The sequence below is a fragment of the Ictalurus punctatus genome, chromosome 4, assembly GCF_001660625.3.
Source record: "Ictalurus punctatus breed USDA103 chromosome 4, Coco_2.0, whole genome shotgun sequence".
NCBI classification, from domain to species: domain Eukaryota; kingdom Metazoa; phylum Chordata; class Actinopteri; order Siluriformes; family Ictaluridae; genus Ictalurus; species Ictalurus punctatus.
In genome coordinates, this window is record NC_071284.1 from 29,619,220 (window position 1) to 29,643,769 (window position 24,550).

Below are 24,550 nucleotides of genomic sequence, written 5' to 3' on the forward strand. Positions count from 1 at the left end.
AAAGCCAGAGGTCACATCCCACCCACTCGTTTTCAGGCCACAGAAAGAAGTAGCTCTTGATCAGGGTGCTGCTTTCTTTCTTTTTCTCTTTCTTCTCTCTTTCACTTTTGCTTAGCTGGAAACCAGGGTTCAGTGAGTGACAGGAATGCGTATAGGTTGGGTGGGCTGCCCGCTGCCCTCTTTTATCTGATTAAGACACTGCTTCATCATGTCAAACCGTGCTTACACACAAACGGCGTAGAGATTTGAGATCAGTGTTCTTCGGTTACATTGTCTAGCCTCAAGACCACACAGTCTTAGCTATCGGTATATACTCTGCATCCATTATACAGGAACACAGGTATCTGTTTGATTCCAAGACTAGTTGCTTGTACTCGAGATGTTTCCATATTGTAAAAGATCCAACCTGAGGTGTTTCTCCTGCCCCGGGCTTGCTCTGCCAGACACTGGGCATGCCAAGCAGCCTGGCAGCTGTACAAACATGAGGCTTGGTGATCGGTGCTCATATGATGTGGGTTGCTGGTAAAGCAAAACAAATGACTAGGCCTTGGCTCATTTTTAGCAGGCCTCTGAATGTTTTACGAGTCTGAATGAAAGTGTGTGTTTTAATGAGAGGTGTCAGGCATGCCAGAGTATCTCAGCTTGCTCACATAGGGTTCCTGTAAGCAAATTTATTGCTTATATATTTATATATATTTATACATTTTATATTTAAGTCATAAGAGCACTACCAATGGTCAAATCTCCGCCTCCGCCCCCAGCAGTCTAAGGAAATTTGTGCATGCTGGTTGTGCATGCTGGTGAAACGACTCCCTCTTGGTGGAATGTGCGCCGGTTAAAAGCCTCCCCTTTCAGAGTGCCTGTCTTGTGACCACACATATTTATTGTTCCCTTTAACGTGTAGTCATCAAAGCAGCATGGGGAGCATTTTACCTTCAGGAACAACTGTGTGCTAAATAGTAAGCACGTGTGAGAGCAGTCCAGACCGAGAGACTTTACCATCAATGACTGTTTTTAAGACGTCTTAGCTTGCGTCACTGCATTACGGATCAGGCACGGGTTAGAAGGACGTTCATCGGGTCGAGTTGTAGCAGACTTGACCCATTAATAGTCTTTCAAACTGCTAACTCGGGCTCCACGGCTCCACACAAGACCAAAACAAAAACAAAAGAACCAGCGTGTCCCCGAGCGGGGAAGAACAAACAAGCCAGAACTTTTAACAACATCTCATTTCTAATCCTGATCTGTCTTGCTCTCTCCATTCATCTTTTTTTTTTTACTCTCCCTCTGTGGCCCACATGCTCCTTTATTTTTGCCGCGTCTCCCCGGCTCCTGATGTGGTGCCTGTCTGCTGCTACGTCGTCTCATCCCAGCCGCCTGTAACAGGCTAATTACTGAGTCAGAGTCTCAGGGGGCAACCCTCACCCCCACCCCCACCCCATCTATGCCTATTCGCTAGGGCTTGTGGAACTTTCAGAAACCCACTGGTGAGTTCCAGACTTTTCTCCTGGGTGGTAGGCGGCTCTGGAGGTGAATAAGCCAGCCTGAGCTTTGCCTTGCTTAACATGCCAGCCTCTGGTTTTGGCTCTGTAGCCTCCATCTTGATCAATCATAATGAAAAGATATGGAGGTCGGGTTCAGGCTTGGAGATCAGAAGTGTGTAGGGTCAGCGGGAAATAGTCTGAACTCTCTACCTTCTGTTTTATGTCTTCTCTTGACCAAACCGGTATGGTACTGTCTCAAATCTGAGCTTTGTGTTGAAAAAACAGTCTGAGATTGGGACTTTCTGTCCAAGCGTTTAGTTATAGCGAGAACATTTGTGGTTCTCTCAGCTTGTGATGTTGCCCGTGTGAAGGGAGACTCATGTTCTCAACATTGCAGCTGGGCTTCCTTTATCTCACCCTCTCCACATCATCTCTGACAGAGAAAAAAGAGGGTTCAGGCCAGAGTACAGCCAGCGGCACTCGACATAGGCATCTGGATTAGCTCCGAGACGTGCTCTGTAATGATAACTAGTCTTCGAAACATTCACTTCGCTCTGTACGAACCACAAACCGAGCCTTTTCTCATAAAACATCCAAGTAGCGTTACCCATTTTGCCGAAAATAGAGTCTGTTTTCAAATACACATTTGTCTTAATGCGTGCTATTTTAATTTCTTTAATCAGTGAACACACTGAAGCATGGAAAAATATTTGCTAAATAAAAGCACTTTATTTTTTAGACACGATGTTCAGGTTTGTTGCCTAAATTTTTCTGTTGTTGAGTCACACTTTGATGATACCAAAAGAAACCCACCGAAAACAGATGTCATCAACAGGAAGCAAATTGTATCACATAGGATTTAATTTTCATGCAAACTAATTTTAGGCTTACTCTTGCCAGGCGTGACATTCACGACTAACACAGTGGTCCTTAATACAAATGATTTGCTAAATGAGATGTTCTTTAACGCCACCTCGCAACGTGGTCTTTCAATTTGAAAGTGGCAAATTAAGAACATGCACAGAGACAGACTCGAATGCGAAGCCCTCCTGCATTAGCGATAGTAAAACAAGGCAAGAATGTGTGGCATGCTACATGAAAACACTGGTCTGCAGGGAATTCATTTAGTGCATAAGCGTCTACTGGACCTCGGCTGGCCTCATAGCACGCAGAAACCATTAGCCACTCCGTTGCTAATTACACGCACAGCTTTCTCCTCCCTTCAACGGCTTCGAGTGCTACAAAAGCTGCTCGGGCAAAATCGTAGCCCAGGTTTTTATACGTTTATCGCTCAGCTGTGCATTTCTGTGACGTTTTACAGCAGTAGATGCACTTAGCAGAGGTTTGTGTTTGAGCCTGGGAGGGAAGACGTTGCCAATAAACTGTTTGTAATAGTCTGTGTGTGTTTGTTTCCAAGGTCTAAACAGTGCAGGTCTCCTGAGCCGAGCATGTCAATTGCTGGAAGCTGCGGACGATGATTTTTGTGGTGTACGTTCATGCAACTGCAAAGTATGCAGTGCAGCCGTGTCTCTGCAAGGCGTACCATTGGGCACACCTTACTATAAAGCCGGGGGTTAGCGGTTATCACGCAGCAGTGCAAATTTTTTGCTGATAAAAGACGTTGAAGCTTGTAGCACCATGGAAAATCTGCATATAGGGCATATCTGAAGATTTTCATTACCGACAACTCATTTATCACAGAGTAAGATCAGAACTATGATAATGAGTGGCAATGAAAGCAAAAGTAGAGCGAAGAGAAATAGAAAGGGAATGTTTAGCCCATGTACCCTCTATTGGTTCATGAAGAATGTGTGTTTTTGGTGCGTCTAGCCTCTAAGAATAGCGGCAGTGTTCCAGGCCGAGAGAGCACCCTGCTTGTGATCCTGGCCAGTCTTGGCACTGGCTCTGGGATCTGTTGCTATTCCTGGTCCAGGCTTCTCTTCCATTCAGATGGAAATCCAAATAGTAGGTAGAACAAGCAGCTCTCTGAGCGAGCGCCCTGCTGCTGCTTTCTAAACCCCCCCCACTCAGTCCAGCTGGGTGAATGACCCTTCTTCATCCTGGCCAGGTTTTATAGCCTTCTCCTAGCTCACTCCCAGAGAAAGTGAAAGATAAAGATCTGTAACGTAACGGGTCTGATAGCACTGTCACGTCCGGACGGCAGCCAAGGGAGGGGTGGCTTTTAAGCCTGCACTCAGACCCCTGCAGAGACTAAAAGGCAGTGCACATTTCTTACTAGCGTTTTTGTCACGGTCTATGCTCACATCAATGCTTTACGCACATAGAAGTTTTATTCCTTCTCTGGTCGTTTGACCTCTCCTGTTGCAAACAAGGTCACAGGACCTGGAGATTTTCATATGCACAGCACAATCCACCTACGCATTCTTGCAAAAATAAAAAAGAAAGACCGGAAGAGGCACAATATGCTAATCTGACATATAGACAGAAATAAATCAGACCCAGCAAGCATTCAGGCACTTAATCGTCCTGAGTCTTGAAAAGCCCACAAGAGACAGTGTGACTTTTTATTGCACGCCCACTCATGTTCTCTCACGCACCATCAGAAGGACACACACTCTCTCTCTCTCGCTCTCTCTCTCTCTCTCTCACACACACACACACAGACACACACACATACACAGTTAAATCATAGGCCTGGGCCTATTTATAAGACTTCTTCACAGTAACAATTCCAGGCTGCAGGCTTGCCCACTTTATGCATATCAGTGGAACCCTGAATCAATAGCATGACAATCTTTATGAATGAATGCTCTCAGAGCAAAGGGAGGGGCCTGGAGTGCCATACAGCTGATATCATCCCTCTGAGGAGCCCCATTCATGCACTGTTTTGTGATGGACTCACATTACAGACAAGTGAATCACTCACACCCCTCCTCACCACACCCCGCTCCCACAGACCACCGTGAATATAATCTCAATTTCATGGCCCCCAGCTCTGGCACAAAGCTGAGAAAGACTGCCAATTTGCTCCACTTGGCTATGAATTCAGGACCCATTAAGACACGTACAGTGTGCGCATACACCCGTTCTATCGCTACGAAGCGCTTAAATACAGTACACATGGCTACTGACATTGATAGTGAACGGAGAACGTGTTATGAAGTTGGTTTTTGGAGACGTGCTTCACATACAGCTTCCATATGTCACTGCACATCAAGTCACAGTTTGCAGCTGATGCAATGCCACATGACAGCGTTCTTCAATCATATGGCTCTCCTTCGGTTGACATCAAAGCTTGATGATTTGTCTGTTTTAAGTGTCAATTAGGATGATATATGGGCTATGCCATTGTCTTCCCAATCAGCAAGACAGATTCAATATGCTGGCCAGCTGCGATGAATAATTAATAGTTTCAGCAGCTCTGTAGATCTGAGGCCCTGTTTTGTTTTAAAACGCATGACTGTTGCTACGGTTACGCCTGTCGTCTACACTACTCCGAGACTTTTGGAAACGCAGACGACCCCGTTTTAGTTTGAAATCTCTCGGCTCGTGTTTCAGTGTAAGCAGACCAAGACTTTTGAAAACGAAGGCGTGGCTCCGCCCACATTCGCTCCCTGATTAGGTCTTCTGGATCGTTGCGTATCCTTCCCTGATTCGTCAAGCCCCTACCATATGACGGTTACACTACCATGATCGTAAACACAACAACATGGAGACTGAACCGCAAGCTTTGCTGGCTTCATCGTCATTCTTAGCAGCCATTGTGCAGTTCAGTTCTGTATTTTATAATACTGCAGCTGCTACATGCGCAAGAGGCGAGCTACGATTAGAGCGATCGCAAACAAATCTCAATTCAAGAGGTGTAAGCCCGACATGGACCGCCGGTTTGTTGTGCCTGCCGGTGACTAGCAACCAACTTCCTGTTTACACTTGTATGCACGTGCCCAGTGGGCACGAATGGTCATGTGATGTGCGTATTCGGTCGTGTCGTGTGGACGGAGATCGTTTCTGAAACACATCAGAAACGCCAGTGTGGATGAGGATCGTTTTAACTCAAAGGCACCAGTGTAAACAGGGTGTAAGTCTGAAAAGAAAACATTGCTCATTAGGTCTGAGTTCTGGCATGTGATATGGAGCCACCATTTAAATAGGGTTTTTTTTTTTTTAAATAGTAGCAGATGAGCAAAAGATACGTTATAGTGTGGCTTAGAGTGATAGCTTTGCTTGAAGCGGGAATCGATGTCTCTCGATGAGACGCTTGTTAGACTGCGTGGGTGAGAAAAGCAAGAAAAGAGAGGAAGCAAGACAAAGGTGAACACGAGTGAAAGGTGAGAAAAAGTATGAAAAAGTCTCCTGCCTTGTCCGCTTTTTCGAAAACACCCTCCAATGTGGAGAAATTTGTAAAACTCTGTTTCACCATTTTCACAAGAACAGGAAACCATACTGCCGTGTTTGCGTCATACTTTGAGATAATACAAGAAAACGCCCAAAGCTAATTAGATGAGACTTCACCATGCGATATTTCCAGCTCTGAGACAAAAAAAGCGGGTTTGTTATCTGTACAAATACACAGTGCATTACAACGTTCTATGCTAATGAACAGGCCTCCACCGCTCCTCATTGAACCTCTGTCCAAATGCAACATTTGTCTTTACAAAAACAGCACTCATTAAACATTTGCATTTCACAAACAGGCTTTGTGTGCCGAGTTTCAGCTACGTTAAATGTGTTCTTTTTTTTTTTTTTTTACTTTTTTTCGTGCGTGTCTGGGAACGTTCTGAATCAGGGTCGCCAGAATGGTTTTCGCTAATGCACAATTAAGAGCTGAAAATGGAGAGTAGAGAGAGCCGGGGCTTCATTCGGATCCAATCACGCTTTGTTCCATTTCGACGCCATGTTTAATGTAACGCTTTCAGTTATGTGTAGAGAGGGTCATTGCTGAGTGGAGAGGAGGGGTGAGAGAGAGAGAGAGAGAGAGAGAAAGAAGGGACAGCTGTTGCACATTCCTGGCTCTACTGTGTTGTATTGTGGATCTGGAAGATCGTGGGAGATCGAGATAGAGATAGATAGACCGAAAAATAGAAAGAGAAGGAGAGAACATTCCAGAAAGAGAATATCTGTGTGTAGAAAAAAGTAAACATATCTCGAATAATTCAGACATGAGTGATTTGCCTAATTCACGTGTGAGTAATCATATGTAGAATTCACATATATGGGTTTTTTATATAAACAATTCATACATTATGTGAAATATTTTTCATATTTCATTTTTTTTTTTTTAGTGTAATTTTTTTTTTTTAAGATGAATTTTTTTTTCCATGATGAATTTATTTTGAGCATACATGTGAGCATATATTATTAGGAAGGTCATTATTATATTATACAGATGTACTTTAGTTCACGTCAAATATTACTTACATGTGAAAAACTTCAGACCACGTGTCAAATGTATATTATCCCCCCCCCCACACACACACACAAAAAGGATTAATCCACTTTAAACAAACAGTCACTTTTAAATACAACCCTCATTACCCATCTCCATATTATTGTAGCTTTGCAATCACATGACATCATCAAGCCTTGAATGCTATCACCTCCACCACTTGTTTTAGGCTTACGTAGCCCCCTTCAAGGGGTTTCCCCATCTTGCCCCCAGCCGCCAGGCTTAATTGGATTAGTAGGAGTCATCGGGTACTGTTTAACTCATAAATAGACCCTCTGTGTCCCGCAGGGCGTCCACCCAACACTGGCACGACTGTTCTGTCCTGACATCATTGCCCTAGTACTGCGTCCTCTGACCCCTGCCCACTGAGACCTGGTGACAGAAGTCTATCTGCACTGCAGAACACAGTGCATGAGGCTAATGCTAACAAAGAGGACAGTGGGTCTTGAATAAAGATCAGAGCCTGACCTGCTGTGTCCTCGGGGCTTTAGGGTGTATCATTAGGGCTTAGGATTTGAAGGGTCAGCAGGAAGGAGGCACACGATCGCTTTAGCACTGAATGGTCTGTCATTTGTTAATCACGTTCGCTGCAGTTGTCGCATTCGCGACTTGTGAGTGGGTGTCATGCTTTTATTGTACACTATTCATGTTCTGTGAAGTTTTGATGAATTGATTTAAAACAAATGGTGAATTTTCTGTTAATAATACGTCACAGACTCTCCGTTTTCACTCTCAAAATTCTTCCGTTTGGAAATATGCTCTTGAACTTTACTGCATGAATGCGACTGATCTGATGCTTTATCTGATTCAAACACGTCGTTCTCTTTCAATTGTGTATCGCAGGGTTCTTAGGCTGTAAAATGAATACAGAATACGAGTGATCATGTGTATTTGCATTAGTGGCATAAAGCAATGCGACTAAAGTATTTATGTAGTATATAATGCACTATGTATCCGATTCACACCAGAACTGGAAGGCTAAAATAAATATGAAACCTAGAAACACTGTAAACCACTGTAAAAACAACCAGAGGTATATAATTGGTGAAAATGCTTTGTCATATCTGATGGCTTGCTTTTGCAACCACATGTAAATGAAATCCTCCCACACGTGCAACTTTTTTCTTGCGTCCTGCGGGATTCCAATCCCGATTCACACCTCAACGAGTCGCAGCTTGATTCCCTGTGAAGCGTTCTATTTGGATCTTGGTTACATCCCTTATTTGCATGTTTCTCCATGGCTCGGTGTCAAGACAATCCATGTGGCCAACAGCCTAACAAGCCAGTACAGTCTAATATGCATTATGTTTGTTTGTGTGTGTGTGTGATGATTCGAAACAGTCTGAACGCTGTCTGATGATGACGTGTCTTTCATTCTCTGCTTGTCTGGGACAGATCTGGAATGTGGGGATGTTCCTCTGTTGACTCCAGGGAGCAAAGAGATGATGTCGCAGGCTCTGAAAGCAACCTTCAGCGGGTTCACCAAGGAGCAGCAGAGACTCGGCATCCCTAAAGGTACACGCATGTTCGAATAGCGAGACACGACTCTGTGACTCACTTACACATATCTATCACGTGCGCATATCTAGCGTTTCAGCAGTCCTTTATCTCGTCTTCTACGACTGAATCACATGATAAGAGACGGCCGTTAACCCACTTTAATCAACAAGGCACGCTCTGTTGTCTGATTCGAGTTTGTCTTACTTTGACTTTGAGAGCACGATATCGGCAGTGAAGAATGAAAATCGCCGAATGTGTATTTTATAAGAAAGAACAAGAAAAAAAAAAAAAAAGAAACGGAGTGGAAAAAAACCCAAACGTGCGCTGTGTTGTTTTGCACTGCCTAAAGCAGATCATCTATAAGGAGATCTTGCAAGATAGGCACTTGGCACGGCCATGCTGTTATGAATTACATTTCCCAAACCAACTCAGACCGCAGGGTGGCTTCGTCTGCTGTGTCGCATGAGGTTCAGTCTGCGTTGGGTTTGGAATTGAAAATAGCCATGTTATATATGCGTGCCATATCATGTGTGTGTGAAATGGGTGACCTGTAGGCTGTAATTACCGAGTTTTGAGTTCCAAGCACAGCCATTGTGGCTAAAACATGCTGTATATAACTTCCTGATGACACACTGTTGGGTAAAAAGCAGGTTGAAACCTAAATATTTGGAATTTACTGTATTTAGGGGATTATTATTATTATTATTATTATTATTATTATTATTATTATTATTATCATTTCTCATCTTTTTTTCTTCATTGTCATCAATCTGTAATATACCTGTTTTAATGACCCAAATTGTATCTTCCTAATCCTTGAGGTGAAGTTGAGATGAAACAGTCAATTCACAGACAATTGAATCAGTTCATTAGGTTTGTCATTTGGCACAGTAATGGAGGCTGAGTGTGACGCTTTCAATCTGTCTCACTCTGCAGACCCCCGGCAGTGGACAGAAGGCCATGTGAGAGAATGGTTGTTGTGGACAGTGAACGAGTTCAGCCTGAAGAACGTGGACTTCTTCAAGTTCTCCATGAACGGAGCCAGTCTTTGCGCACTGGGCAAGGATCGCTTTCTGGACCTGGCACCCGACTTCGTAGGGGACATCCTGTGGGAGCACTTAGAGATGCTGCAAAAAGGTAAGACTGGAGATTTAAGATCTGCTCAGAGGAACGTCTCTTATCTCTGTGGCACTAGACATAGACCATGGACCTCCAACTCATCAGGAAGCTGTCAGTCATGTTTGATTTTGTATTAGCATTCAACTTGTTCTCCGACATCTAAACTGAACCAAGATCACTGAGTGGTACCTTTAAAGGCATTGTGACATGTATAGAAACAAACCTACCACCTTACATAACACAAATTTCGCATGTGGTGCGTGCATTTTTATTTTACCACATGAGAATGTCTCACGTGATTCATTCAATCTCACGTACGGCCTGTGGTTTTATTCTTCACGTCTGATTTTCTCAAATGATTCATTCGTTTTTAGGTTCATTCTTCTCACTTTATTCAACGTCATGTCATAGTTCCAGGTCGTAACATCTGTAAATGTAAAAATCTGTACAGATTGGGATCATACTGTATATTGCTTATGAAAAACATATGATCACGTGAAATGTATGTGATTCTTCTTTCAAGTGCATAACGCACTCTTGAGTGATATAAGACCTCCTGCACTTGCTGACGCACGTACGGTAGATCATGCGTGCGATCTGAAGTTTTAAGGAAATGCTTCGAGTGGATTCCAAATCAGCGGTATATTAATAACACATCATACACGCAGGGTTAACTCCTTCCCACCCTTTCCTTTAGGATAATTATTCTCTGCAGCGCTTTCCCACGCACATCGTAGAGGCTTTCTTACTTCATTACAGCAGGAGGCTTTAGTGCGTGCGCCACATTTGTTCTCTTTATAGACAGTGATCGAACGCTTGGCATGTATGGAAAATCTTTAGTTAAGTCAGGTTACAGGGAACAAGCAGCGATCCCGTCAGCCCGAAGAGTGAAGTCTATTTTAAAACTGAAGAACTCTCATTATCATATCTACTATTATGCTAATTCGATCTCAGACACTGATGCGTTTTTTTGTTGTTGTCGTTGTTGTCTTCTCCCACACAGAGGATCCAAAGCATTTCCCTGTCAACGGCATAAGCTCAGGTTTCCAGGAATCTCGCTATACCTCAGACTACTTTGTCAGTGAGTACCTGTCAGCCACACTTCACCTTCAGTTCCCAAGCACAGCAAAGCTGGTAACACGAGACGTGCATTGATTTGTCTGAGTCTGTAGTGTGAGTGCTTGAAGACAGACAGTAATCTTATAAAAGGCCTCATACGTGCATAGATACAGACACCCACACGCACAGACTCCCCATATAGACATTCGTCAACTACTTTTTAACCCTTGATTTAACTTGTCTTCCCAGGTTACGGCATTGAACACGCTCAGTGCGTTCCGCCTTCGGAGTACTCGGAGCCAGGCTTCATCACGGAGTCCTACCAGACCCTTCATCCGATCAGCTCGGAAGACCTGCTGTCGCTTAAATACGAGAACGAATACACCAACGTCATTCTGCGCGACACGCCACTCAACCCACTTCAGGGCGACTACTTCCCCGTCAAACAGGAAGTGTCACCTGACAACATGTGCGTGGGTCGGATCAGCAGAGGTGAGGGGGCAGAGTGGGTGGTATTTGTGTGGGTGGATGAGTGGTGAATGTGTATCAGGTGGTAGTGGTGGTGTGTGTGTCAAGGAAGGAAGTTTTACAATATTTGATTACAATTATGGCCACAGTGGTGCAACAGGTAGCGTTTCTGTCTCACATTCCTGGGTTCGATCCTGAGCTTTGCATGTTCTCCCTCTGTCTCTATGGCTTTCCTCAGGGTTTTCCTCCAACCTCCCAAAAACATGCATGTTGTTCCAAATTGCCCCAAAGTGTTAATCTGTATGCACAGGTGTTCTATACAGGGTGTATTCCAAAGATGACAGGGTTCCCCAGTGTTCTCCAGATCCACTAGGATAAAGCAGTTACTTGAAGATCAAGGAATGATATTTCAGTTTTATATGAATATGGTAAATAATAAAAATTTTGAAATAAACTGTTCGAAAAGTTCTAACCAGACCACATGTTGCTTTATCATTTATTTCACTATGAGAGCGTTTACATTCCTGGCATTTGGCAGACACCCTTATCCAGAGCAACTTATATTGATCTTGTTTGTGTAATTAATTGAGAGTTAAGGGCCTTGCTCAAGGACCCATCAGTGGCATCTTGGCAGTGCTTGGATTTGAACTAACGACCTTCCAATTAAGTAGCCCAACATTTCAACCACTGAGCTAGCACTATCCTGTGAGAACCTTCATAAGAGGCGGTTCTTATCACATCTAACGAAATGCGTCCCCGTTTCATTAGGCTTTGCATGTGGTCTTCATAGCATTGGTTTCAGTGTGATTTTTCTTTTACGTGCATGGCATGCACTGCTGCCTTTGTGCCTGGGTGGCTACAGAGAACAAAGGGAATTATTGCGGCTTCATTTGTGGTTATGCGCACCTCGCCTGAATACTGAAGACCGTGGTGAACAAAGGCAAAAAAAAAGTAAGGGAGGGCAAAAAGAAGAAAAACAAAGCTGCTTGCATCAAACAGTGATGTGCAAAGCCACAGAGTTATGTCTTTCATGTAATAATTTATGGAGCGAGCTATGGTGACGGGGACAGCGTTGTGTTTTTTTTTTCTTCTTCCCAAGCGCCTCTTCTTCTCGTAAGATAGCAAAGGTGTCAAGAGTCAAAAGCGCTTTTCTCACGAAACTCTTAATGTGTGTTCTCGCTAGCAGACTTGCTCCCCCACACTTCTGCTCGCTCTACCACTCCTCGATTGTAGAAGAACCGAGAAGTCACTTTGGTTCTCCAAAGCTCAGATTTGAGAGCATTTATTTGCCCTTCAGTCATGACCAAGCCTTGCACACCCTAAATCTCGATTTTGGCAAACACCCCCCCCCCCCCCCCCCCTGACGTGGGAAAGTATTTGTGACACCACCATAACCCACATGTGGCTTCCATTATGCAGCTGAGGATTTCAGGATTCCTGCTTTTTTTGTTGTTGTTTTTTTTTTTAATTTGCATTAGCTTTCATTCCAAGTGCAGTTCAGTTAGCACTAATCTTTTATCTGTGCCTTGGCTTAAAGAAGAGAGAAAATCGGCTTCAGTTTTCTTGCAATTAGAAAAAATGAGTGAATGGAGGTTGTGAAATAGAAAACTGCATGTGAATGGTCGTGAATCATTATGGGTATTTTCTTGTCTTATGCTCCAGTGAGCACCAGTCTCGTTTCTGTTTCCCCCACATCAAACCTTCTGGACTAGATTAGTTTCCAAACATTGCACCTTGTAAAGCTGGGACTGTTGGAACTTTTGGCTTCGAGGGCAACATTTCAGCTTGTTGCGTTGGATTTAGGTGTACGCCAGTAAGTGTATATATTTTTTCTCTCTGTATGTTTCTCAGGTAAACTGGGAGGCCAGGACTCATTCGAGAGCACTGAGAGCTTCGATAGCTGTGACCGTCTGACGCAGTCATGGAGCAGTCAGTCATCGTTCAACAGTCTGCAGCGTGTCCCCTCCTACGACAGCTTTGACTCAGAGGACTATCCCACAGCCCTGCATGGCCACAAACCCAAAGGCACGTTTAAAGACTACGTCCGCGAGCGTGCTGATCTCAGCAAGGACAAGCCGGTCATCCCAGCCGCTGCCCTCGCTGGCTACACGGGTCAGTTTCTCTCCCCTCGGACTTAAGCGCTCTCTGACTCAGGTGTTAGTCAGTCACGAAAACAAAGGAATGACTTGAATCATTCAATGAATCGCACGAATCAGACAGATTAGTCATAAAAGATCAGTACCATTCAGAAAACTGTCTCAAGGTGTCATCAGCAAGTAGGTTAAAGTTGAACTGTTTGGTTTTAACTCTGTCAGTGATACTTGTGATTCATGGGAATCCCATGAAATTACTCAGAAGGGATTGCGTTAGGAATCGGTTCTTTATTTAGTATTGAAAATTTTGACGGACCAGTTAAAACACGGTTAAAACCACAGTGCTGTCGAGTTCTCACCTCTGATTGGCCAGAAGCTGTTTCAGCATTCTGCAAGATCGATATCAATGTGCTCATTCTAACACTTTATCGTTTCTATAGTAACAGCTTATTCACAGTGATGTCTAAGGATAATAATACGTGTATTTCAAAATGTCGAAAAAGAATAGTAGCTAGTTTATAGCTGTTCCCATAATGGAAGTGATATAATGCTAACAAGTGATAACAGGAAGTAACTTGTTTCGTGGACATTCAGCAGTTTAAAAGTTATCCGTAAATGAATAATAAATAAAATAATGAAGAGATGATTTTTTTTTTTTTTTTATAGCAAACTGCTGTGGTACAAGAGAAATAAAACATCTCAGGATGTCTTATTGGAAAGTAATCAACTTTGGGCTGCTAATGACCCTGTACATATCAGTGATTATTTTCCTATAAGAGCACATCCTCAGGTGTTTATTCCTTCCTTAATCGTGTTTACAAGTACTTTCAGTATTTGCAAGAAAACAAGGAATGCAGCGGTAAACATACCGTGTCCTAAACCTAAAAAAACACTGCACTTAGTAGGACACGTTGAGCTTTGGATTCAAAGAACGTCACCTTGCACCAGTTTCGTAACCACAACAGCATCTCTACTGAAATGCTTGCAAGCTCTGAATGTATTTCTCAGAGATGCTGCCACTGCCTTTTTCTCTCAACCTGCATGTGTGTGTGTGTGTGTGTGCCATTTTCTCCACCAATTTGCACCCAAAAGCAACTTAAACAGTGAAAGGCGTCTTTTGCACCTCTCCGTCCGCTGCGTTCTTTTTTTTTTTCTTTTCTTCGTGTGCACATACTTATCTAGGGCCCGCATCTCAGCCCTTTTCCCAGGTCGTCTTGGCAACAGAGGGTGCAGCGCAAAAAAAGCTAGCAGCCCCCGTGCACTTAACCTGAGAGTGTATTTATCGTTTCATCTCTGGGAGGCTTTCTGAACCTGCAGCACGAATGCACACAAAGACACGGTTTTTAAACCTATGACACGACACACACACACACACACACACACACACACACACACACACATACACACATAGCAAAGCATTTTACAGTATACTAGCCTCTTTTTTTAATCAAAACCTTATTTTCTAAAGATAAAAATGTACATTGCAAATCTTACTTAGGACTTACAGATAAAAACAAACAAACAGACAAACAAAAACACATCACTATGATTTCACAGCAATTTATGTAACACTTGGTGGAAATACAGGGAACAAATTTAATTAATTTTCTTTGCATTAGTGCCAGCTTTAGGTTCAGACTCATAGGCAAGCAAATCCCTGTGTCTTTACCCTTCACAACCTCATGTCTTTATGTAATTATGAAAATAATGTACATGAGTACATGTACATGTACTATCTCTCTCATGTACATGAGTGTACATGAGAGAGATAGATGATGTACGGGGTTGATAAGCTGAAGAAAAACAGCTTTGAGGTTTGCAGATTTTACATTCCAAATCAGAAACATCGGTACGTGATGTCTTTGATGAGCGAAACCCACAAACCTATTTTTCTGTGTTCGGTTTTAAATCTTAACACTGATGCCCATCAGTCAATCTAGATGTGTGGAGAACCTTGAAGCTCATAGACATTGAGGCTTCTGATGGTAGAGCTGCACGAATATTAGTACGGCTATAGTGAAGCAGGCAGGCGAGAAAAATAGATAAGTATATAAAAAGATTAAGTTCTAAGATTAAAAAAAAGTCTGAAAGTCGATACCTTTAAAAACTTGTAAAAAGCCAATCAATCCTGACTGTCTGTAGGTGAATATAGAATCAGTGGCTGTATTTTAAGCCGAATATGAAGGCAATTTCATCACACGGCATTCTTTAAAGAGCCGTTACCTCTCATAATCTTTCCTCTCTCTTCCTGTGTCGCTGATGCTTCTTGGCTTTGAGGCAGGTGTGATATAACATATCGGTATCGCTTTAATGCATAAGCTGTGAGTTAAAAGTGAGCTGAAGGTGTGTTGAGCATACAGACAGGTCTTGGCATACAAACCGGTTTTGGCCTACACTCTCCAAAGTAAGCCTCAGCACAACCACACATTCTTATTTTACTGTTGGGGACCATGTCATCACCGACGGCGACGAGAGTTTATTATATTACACCCAGTTCTAATACTCCGTCATTTTTAGCCATACAGATAAGTGTGACAGATTAGAAACAGTAAAGGGTTTACTTTTATTTGTGTACACTCACAGTAAGAGCAAACATTTTTCTTTTGTAAAATAAAGAAAAGAAACTGCGTGCGCTTTGAAAAACGAACTGAAACTCAGCGAATACTTCTCACACAAACATGAAACATATGTGTAAAGAAAGCTTGAAATGTCTAATCTGTATTAAACTAAAGAGATGTACGGTTTTTCCTGGCTCAGCTAATTATGGTTAATGTGATCACACACACACGCTATTCAAACGGTAATGTGCTGAGGCGATCTATGCAAAATGGGAAACGCCCCCAATGGTGCCTTAAAAATCATCAAGTTTCATCATCGGAATCATTCATTTTCCTGCGTATGTGCAATACTATGTGAGCGAGTAGGTTATGCATAGGTGGATGAGTGGGCTCATATGAACCATAAACCTTCTGTAATACTCTCATCTCATTTCATCTCATTATGTGCACTGGACACGTCAATTATTTTTCTTTCATCTTGCAACTGTTTTCAACAGATAATAATATTAATAACATTGATAATAAATAATAATAATAATAATAATAATAAATGTTTCTCGAGCGGCAAATCAGCATATTAGAATGATTTCTGGAAGGATCATGTGACACTGAACAATGGAGTAATAATGCTGAAAATTACGGCTCAAATAACGGAGACTTTCGGAAACGCCGGAGACCCCGTTTTATTTTTAAATCTCCGGGCACGACGTTTCAGCGTAAAACAGACCAAAACTCAGACTTTTGAAAACAAAGGTGTGGCTCCGCCCACATTCGCTCCCTGATTGGGTCTTCTGGATCGTTGCTTAACCTTCACTGATTCGTCAAGCCCCTAAAACATGACCGTTACGCTACCTTGATCTTAAACACAACAACACGGAGACTGAACCGCAAGCTTTGCTGGCTTTGTCGTCATTCTCACAGCCGTTGTGCAGTTCAGTTCTGTATTTTATAATACTGCAGCTGCTACATGCGCAAGAGGAGAGCTACGATTAGAGCGATCGCAAACAAATCTCACTTCGTAAGCCATGCACGGAACGCCGGTTTGTTGTGCCTTCCAGTGACTAGCAACCAAGTTCCTGTTTACACTGGTATGCGTGTATCCAGTGTGCATGAATGGTCATGTGACATGCGTATTCATTCGTCGTGTCGTGTGGACGGAGATCATTTCTGAAACAGCCTTTCTGACACTAAAAGTGCCTCACAAAAGTTAAATGACGATATTGTTTTGTATGAATGAGTGGTCAGGATGGATTTCACATCATTACGTAGGCTACAAGATCCAGTTCTCAAAGTCTTGTAAACAAATGTTTAGTACATGTTATATGGCCTTCTTTCAGGCCACAGAGGGTTAAGACGAGCACAGTGCTAGGTTTATCTAACTGTGTGTGGCACTTTGTGTAAAAGATTTAACGTGCACAGTTTGATTCTGGTCTGTGCGAAGTCACATTGCTTTTCAACATAGAAAGTCAGAAATGTCAGTTCTTGATTGCAGAGAGCTGTCGCCTGCTGATGTTTATTCTCACACCCACATGTTCACATAGCTCACATGTTCTAACACACAGTCACACAGTAATGTACCTGCTTGTACATGCGTACAGTATTTCTCGTATTTTTAGCTTGAGGGCAGAGTCTGCAGTGATGTCACTGGACTGGAATTTACAGTTTTTAGGAGGCAAGAACTAGGGGCTTTGTGTGTCGCTGAGCCTGTTTAGCAATTTTCCAGCGTGCACACCAGTCTGGAAAATGAACTTTGAGATGTTTGCATCACCACAACACAGACGCTTTGTCACAAGTTGCCCCAAAACCATCAGATCAGTGAATAATGATAAATGCTAGAGATGTTTGAAGTGATACTTGGTTTTTGGGACACCAAGTTGCTTATACACATGACTGTATAAGTATAGTGCGTTTTCACGCTCTATACTAGGAAAGATGCACACACATACAGTAGATTTCCTTAAATATGAGTACTAATGTATATTTTTTGCATTGTTTCTGTGCATGTCTATAGGTAGTGGACCTATTCAGCTGTGGCAGTTTTTGCTGGAGCTCCTTACAGACAAGTCCTGCCAGTCGTTCATCAGCTGGACGGGAGACGGCTGGGAGTTCAAACTCTCTGACCCCGACGAGGTGAGAGGTCACAAGGGCGCCTCAAGCAATGTCCTCATGGGAGATAGACACGGGGTCAGACTGCAAAACAAGACGTCCATCCATAGTCACAATGCAGCTTTTGTTTGCTTAGAGATCCAGACATGGATTAGGCAAAGTGGTGGGCAAGACTGAGCTTCCAATGGAAACTGCACATGTAGTTTATTATTGGACTAGAAGAATTCAGAAAATCTGTAAGCTACATCTCACTGGGTGTACAGCAGTCGAAAGATTGAAATGACTCATTTGGAGATTGTAAACACGCACCAAGTCGACAGATCAGTGTTTAGTACAAGTTGTGGTCTGGTTACGTTACCGTTATGTTGCTGTGGCTGTCTCTAAGGAGCTAGTTCAATAAATGCAGCAATAAAATAGTTAGTCTGAATAAAGATGACTAAAACGTCGCGATTTCCTCACGCTTAGTCGGGTCAGGTTTTAATCAAGTTGTTGGATAGCTACCTACCATAGCAAAATTCACATACATTTCAAAATGTCTGTGATGTTTTTCACATTTTGGGATAATCAGACCTTATATGCTTTTACAAAACATATTACAGTTACGGAAACCCAATACTTATCAGATCTATCTATAGTAGAAAAATTCACTCTGAAGGGGTTTCCCAGGCCACCTCACTCACATACATATAGACACATTCATGGTTTTAGTTCAGTTCCTCAGCTTGTCTCTTTGCTTGAGCCCGTAGAGGATCTATATATATAATCCTATCACAGAGGGTTCCTTTATCACACAGGGTTTAAAGTAGAATTACTTTAGAAAGGTAGAGCTATCCAAGGAACCCTAAGTGTATGTATATACACAAATAAACCAAGTTAGTAGTTTATTAGTGATGTCTATTGATACATCTAGAAAATCTTTACAAAGGGGTGGAGTTTTGGAAGAATGGCGTGTTGATGCAGTGGTTTGCTAAATTGTAGTTGTCTGTTTATCCATGCACGCTTGTTTCTACCGATTTGCTGTATACCCAAGACAAATTCACATAATATATTGATTGCTCAATATGGTTTATTCCATAAAGATGTGTTCTATGGGGTAGCAAACACAATAAAGAGGTGGAAACCGCCCCCACAAAGACCTAATTAATTGGCAAATCAACTTACAGTTCATTTTCTTATAATCTCTTGCATCCCTGATACAAATATAATGTGTTTTAAAAAGCTTTATCTCTTATTGAAGGTAATTTGTTCATAATTCTGAAATAAAGCATGCATAAAGCATGTGTTGATTGAAACTGTCCCTCTCCCATGAAGGTGGCACGGAGATGGGGCAAGAGGAAGAACAAGCCCAAGATGAATTACGAAAAGCTGAGCCGTGGTCTGCGCTACTACTACGACAAGAATATCATCCACAAGACATCAGGCAAGCGCTATGTCTACCGTTTCGTGTGTGACTTAAAGAGCCTTCTGGGATACACACCTGAGGAGCTGCACGCCATGCTGGATGTCAAACCCGACACGGATGAATGAAAGACCAGTCCGGGAGTACCGGGGCCGCGAGACTTTCCTCCCTTATCCTCACAACAGTGGGTGTTTATTTTGGATCCAACCAAGTCCCGTCTTCATACCTAGTCATGGTTCCGGTCTTGTTTTGAGCTCATGACTGCAGCTATCGCAAAAGGACCCATTCCAAACCTTACCAAAGTTCATAGTCTGTAGCGTGTATCATAATTCAGCTCTGAACAGAAAACAGTGAGTTTTCCAGCAGAGCCGCCATTTTGACCCAGCAGCACCTAAAAACAGACTGCAGTAGAGGGGTGGGACTAGGAAAGAACGAAGGACTCGTTCCTAAAGTGGATATTGTGTGGATGGAAAGTTCCATAAATATGTTGCCAAAGTTACAGAAAAATGGAACTTTTACAGAAATATTTACTATTAAGTTACTGTTGCCGTCTCAGAGTCCTCAAACGGACCACACGAAAAGAAAGTATTTTATTTTTATTATCATTTTTGTTTTCTCTAATATGTTTGTGCCAGTATTACTTTTTTCATTTGTAAATGAAGGATTGATAATGCCAAAAATGTTTTTTTTTTTTTTTTTTATTTCCCCATGTGTACAGAGTCAGAGACATACAAGTCGCATAACTGAAAACTCAGCAGGCGAGACCAGAGACTGCTATTTTACTCGCAGTTCAGTTAAAAGAAAAACCTCTCACTGAAACCGAGAACGGGTGACAGACACGACCGAAAGTAGCCGTTTTTCTGCTCGAGGGCGGCAAGCTGTGAACACACCCGCCCTCGACTTATGAGCAGGAGTCTTATGCTTCTAAGCGAGCACATCTTAGGCAGCTGTTAAGCACGGCCCGTCTCAGATCTCTTTTTTTTTCTAATCTCTAACGTTACGACAAAGGACTTCAAGCAACTCTTGCCTTAGTTTCATGTCTATGTTACCACTCCTGTCACTCTCCCTCACGTCTTGTTTTGTCTACGCCGTCTTTTGAGAGCACATGTGATGTAAACACGTCTGTAATCTTGCTGTCTATCATGAGACAGAGTGAAGGGTATGTAAGTGGAACACAATAGAAATGTCAGTTAACTGATCTAGTCCTCTTTTGTGAGATGATTGATTGCCGGAAACAGGCTTCCCGATGAGCCGAGACCAAATTTACTGTATGTCCTTGTGTCCTTGTGATTTAGTTAGCGTATGTGAGGACAAATAGCTGAATGTAATAGAGATCTTAGCCATACGTCTGACAGAGTTGTTGATCACTGAAGTGAAGGTTGTGTGAGTGATTCGAGCATGGGATAGTATTGGATAATGTTTGGATAGGCAGAAGAAAGTAGGGGTGTAACAGTTTCAGACTGTTTTAAAGATAGACATGGATGTTACGTTCAAGAAAATGGACGACGATGCTACCGCAGTCGTTGTAGCGGCAGCTTCGGATCTAAATAGCGTTAGCACAAACATGGGCTGACCTACAACACAACTGAAATACAGCCAAAAATATTATGCACAGATATTGAATTGATTTCAGTTACTAGTATAAGTAAGGAATAAAACACAAACGGAGGATGCTGTTATAAAAGAAATAATAAACGTTAAGGTGGTGTGATAAGGTAGCTGAGTCATAGCATTATTTTTCCAATAACCTCATGTCCTGAAGTGTTTTATTCCTCTTCCAATACAGTGATTTGCGAACAATTGCAGACTTTTTATTAATTAAAGAATGACACTTATTTTTGTTTAACCCCTTTAATGTTGAAATAAATTTGTTCTGTTTTCATTCAGCAGCTAGAATCATTCCCTCACCAGCCTCGCTCTCCCTTGCGCTCATTTTTCCACAAAACTAAAGAACTTTGTTCTTTTAAAGAAAAGAAAAAAACCCACGAAGTACAAAGAACTCTTTAAGACGTTTCTTTAAGGCTTTAAGACCTCCTCTGGAGGAAAACCTGCCTGTTACAAAGTGCTAACACTGGAGACTCCTTCCATAAATGTTAAATAAACTTCTCCTTATGGAAAACATCACCATGTAATGTTTGAATCATCATCTTTATATATGGAGAGTCTTGAAATGCAAGTCTCCGTGTGTAGAATCAGAATTCAACAGCGTCGGAGTATAATACATTATTTAAGCCTGTTGCTAGCAGGGTGACTCCGGTTCCTGTTGCCTTTTCAGTCGTGGTTTGTGTTCCAAAGGACACGCAGGCCTTGTGGGGAAAAAAAAAAAAATTCAAACAAAAAATCGCCGAAGTTACTGTAAGACATCTCATTTACACGATGTTATTGTTTACAGTGGTATGCTTGCCGCCTCGATGGGTTTCATTTCAGAATCGTCTATTTGTACAGATTGTGTTTCAAAACGCTTTATTACAAGACCTAGAATGAACAAATAAGCCACTGTTGAAGGAGAAATAACACTGAAATGCATGTGAGGTCTCGGAGCTGAAGGATTCGATGCGCATCCACACCGCTGAAGGACCAAACCCACATTCCAGTCATCTTTTTTTTTTTTTTTTTTTTATGTGTTTCCAATGAATTGACGTGATGATGCTTTTACTGTGGATTGAATCGGGTAATAAAATAAAATAAAATAAGCGGATTTAATTACATTCAATTAAAAGACGAATAGTGGGTTGATGAGATGTTGTAGGAAGTGACCCTGGATCTATAATGGAAACGGCATGGAGATATGGTTCATATGCGCGGTTTTCGATTTTAAGAGGTGTTACATGACAATGTTGTATTCTTCCTTGTTTCCTTAACTCATGCTTCATAATGTCCAGAAATGTCACATGGTATTATGTTACTGTCTTATTCTGCTTGATGAATGAAGAGTAGATATTGTCTTAAATGTCAAGTATATTCTTTCTAAGAACAAAAAAAAAATGTTGAACATATGTATCAAAAGCAACTATTTTGATTGACATGTGCGTAAAGTTTGTGATGAGGTCAAATCACAAAACCATTAATGAGGAAAATTCAGTTAAAAAAAAAAAATCAGTTGTTCTTTTGTTTTGTACAATTTATAGTGTTTCTGTATTTTTTTTTGTTAAATGAAATTTTTTAATGTATTTAGTTCATAAACATTTGAATATTTTTCAATAATTTATATTTTATAAAACTTTGAAATATGAGACGCAGACAGCTGGTGCTTTCATGGAGAAAAAAAATCGAGGTAGAGCAGGACCAAATGTAGCGATTTTTTTTTCTTTCTTTTTTCTTTTCTTTTTTCTTTTTTTTTTTTTTTTTTTATACAGAAAAAGAAGTTGATATGAAATTTAAAGACCTGTCTGCATATACAGTTATATAGAGAAAAGGCTGATGCTGGCCCATCATTAAGTTCTGCCGGAGAGTTTTATAAATGGTAGCTTCTATTTCTTATTGTACTTCAAATTGTTATGTTATAAAATGTACATGAAAAAAAAATCACATAAGTGTGTTGGTGTGTTTTACTTTGTGCATAAAGTTACTATATTCACACCCCTTGCACACACACACACACACACACACACACACACACAGGTAGGATTTGCTTACGCATGCAGTAGCTTTGCAGATTATGTGGAAGATTTGTGGTTGAGTTTATTATAAACCGTACTTGAAATGTGTCAGCTGTCACCCAGAGCTTAACAGCTATATCAGACTGTGTATATATTTTATGAACTGAAGTGTTTTTGACCATGGAAAATGTTCTATCACACTACTTGAGCAAGCATCACATTATCATAGAGCAGAGTCTAAAGGTCTGAGCTCTAGCTATCACTATCATTTAGCATGCACAAGAAATTCAGAGCTCATTGCAGTTTCATCAGATTCTAACGATATCACATTGAAGGTATTCTTCATTAATATAAATCAACATACAGTTAATGTACAAACGCTAATGTAACTTTCATAACTTTCAACATGAGTTGAGCTGATTTGCACTGAGTTGCAGTGGGTTGATGTGAGTTTTTGATATATGATGACAGCATTTCTTGCTAGTGACAAATAATCAAGTATGGGTTGACGTTAATTTTAGCGTTAGTGTCAGTTTTAGTTAAAATAACGATTTCAAAAATGGTCATGTTATCAAAATGCTATAAAGTCTTCAGTCTTAAAGACTTTCCCATTGTTGAAAACTTATTACAAAGTATGTGCAGTATAGTATATCTATCCATCCATCCATTTTCGGTACCGACGACATCCTGGAACCAACCCATTACAAGACACAATCACACACACACTCACACAAACATTCACACACTATGGACAATTTAGAGATGTCAATCAGCCTACAATGTATGTCTATGCACTGGGGGAGGAAACTGGAGTACCCGGAGGAATCCCCCGAAGCACAGGGAGAACATGCAAACTCTGTGCACACAGGCAGGAATCGAGCCCCCAACCCCACAAACGTGATAATCACTTAGCCAACATGTTCCTCCAGTATAGTATATCGACAATGATATACTTTTGATTTCTTAAATAGCAATGCATTTTAAAAGTCCATTTCTTTTGATCCATTTAAGACCCTAGGAATGAGTTAGTAGAGAAACAATTGATTTACATTAACTTTTTACATTGATCTCATTACTTAAACCTGTGATTTGAATTATAGCCAGAACTTAGATTAACTGTTGTTACGGAAAATTAATAAACACCTTGTGATTTAGCAGATTTGAGAATTCAACATTGCTGTGAGACAATATAATGACATTAATATCAAAATAATCTATGACAAGAGCAGAGTTTTCATAAAGCTCATCACAAATCAGTGGACCAATACAGTATAACTGTTAAACGGGAGGGTGAGCATCACATAGAATGTTCTCTCTAACATTATTTTATGATGCTTTTCAAAAACAGCTTTGCATTTCAATTCCAAAGGGGTTTTTTTGTTGTTGTTTTTTTCCTCAATTATTTATTTTTAACACCTCAGACATTCATTAGCGAGGTCTGGTCTGGTGTACACTCTGTTCAAAATGGTTAAATGTAAAACATGTAAGGAGGGTTAGTGGGTTCGTCCCTCTGGGGAAAGCCTTAAAGGTTCTAACCCTACAACTGAGTGCTTCTCTATCAGCAAGAACTCTAACTATACCTTTAAATCTCTAATCTTTTTTCTAAGTGTGTAGTGCTGCAGGGTTAAACATGCATCTGTGCAGTACTATGGCTTTTGCACAATGGGAATCAGAAACACTGGTCCAAGATTCCAGGCAGTGTATCTGTCCCTGTGGTTTACTCGGGGGCATGTCTAGAGGGAGACACTTTGCTCGTTT

General features: G+C 41.5%; 1 protein-coding gene across 2 annotated transcripts in view; it reads left to right on the top strand.

Moving 5' to 3' along the window:
- ets1 (v-ets avian erythroblastosis virus E26 oncogene homolog 1) overlaps positions 1-22,544 on the top strand; it is a 50,104-nt gene extending 27,560 nt beyond the window's left edge. For both annotated transcript variants that reach the window (XM_017466409.3, XM_017466410.3), the window contains 7 exons: positions 8,287-8,406; positions 9,328-9,528; positions 10,514-10,591; positions 10,819-11,061; positions 12,889-13,149; positions 17,700-17,818; positions 19,106-22,544. In XM_017466409.3, the coding sequence (XP_017321898.2) occupies positions 8,287-8,406; positions 9,328-9,528; positions 10,514-10,591; positions 10,819-11,061; positions 12,889-13,149; positions 17,700-17,818; positions 19,106-19,321 (1,238 nt within the window). In that variant the 3' untranslated portion in view covers positions 19,322-22,544. The remainder of the gene's footprint in view (positions 1-8,286; positions 8,407-9,327; positions 9,529-10,513; positions 10,592-10,818; positions 11,062-12,888; positions 13,150-17,699; positions 17,819-19,105) is intronic.
- The last annotated feature ends 2,006 nt before the right edge of the window (positions 22,545-24,550 follow it).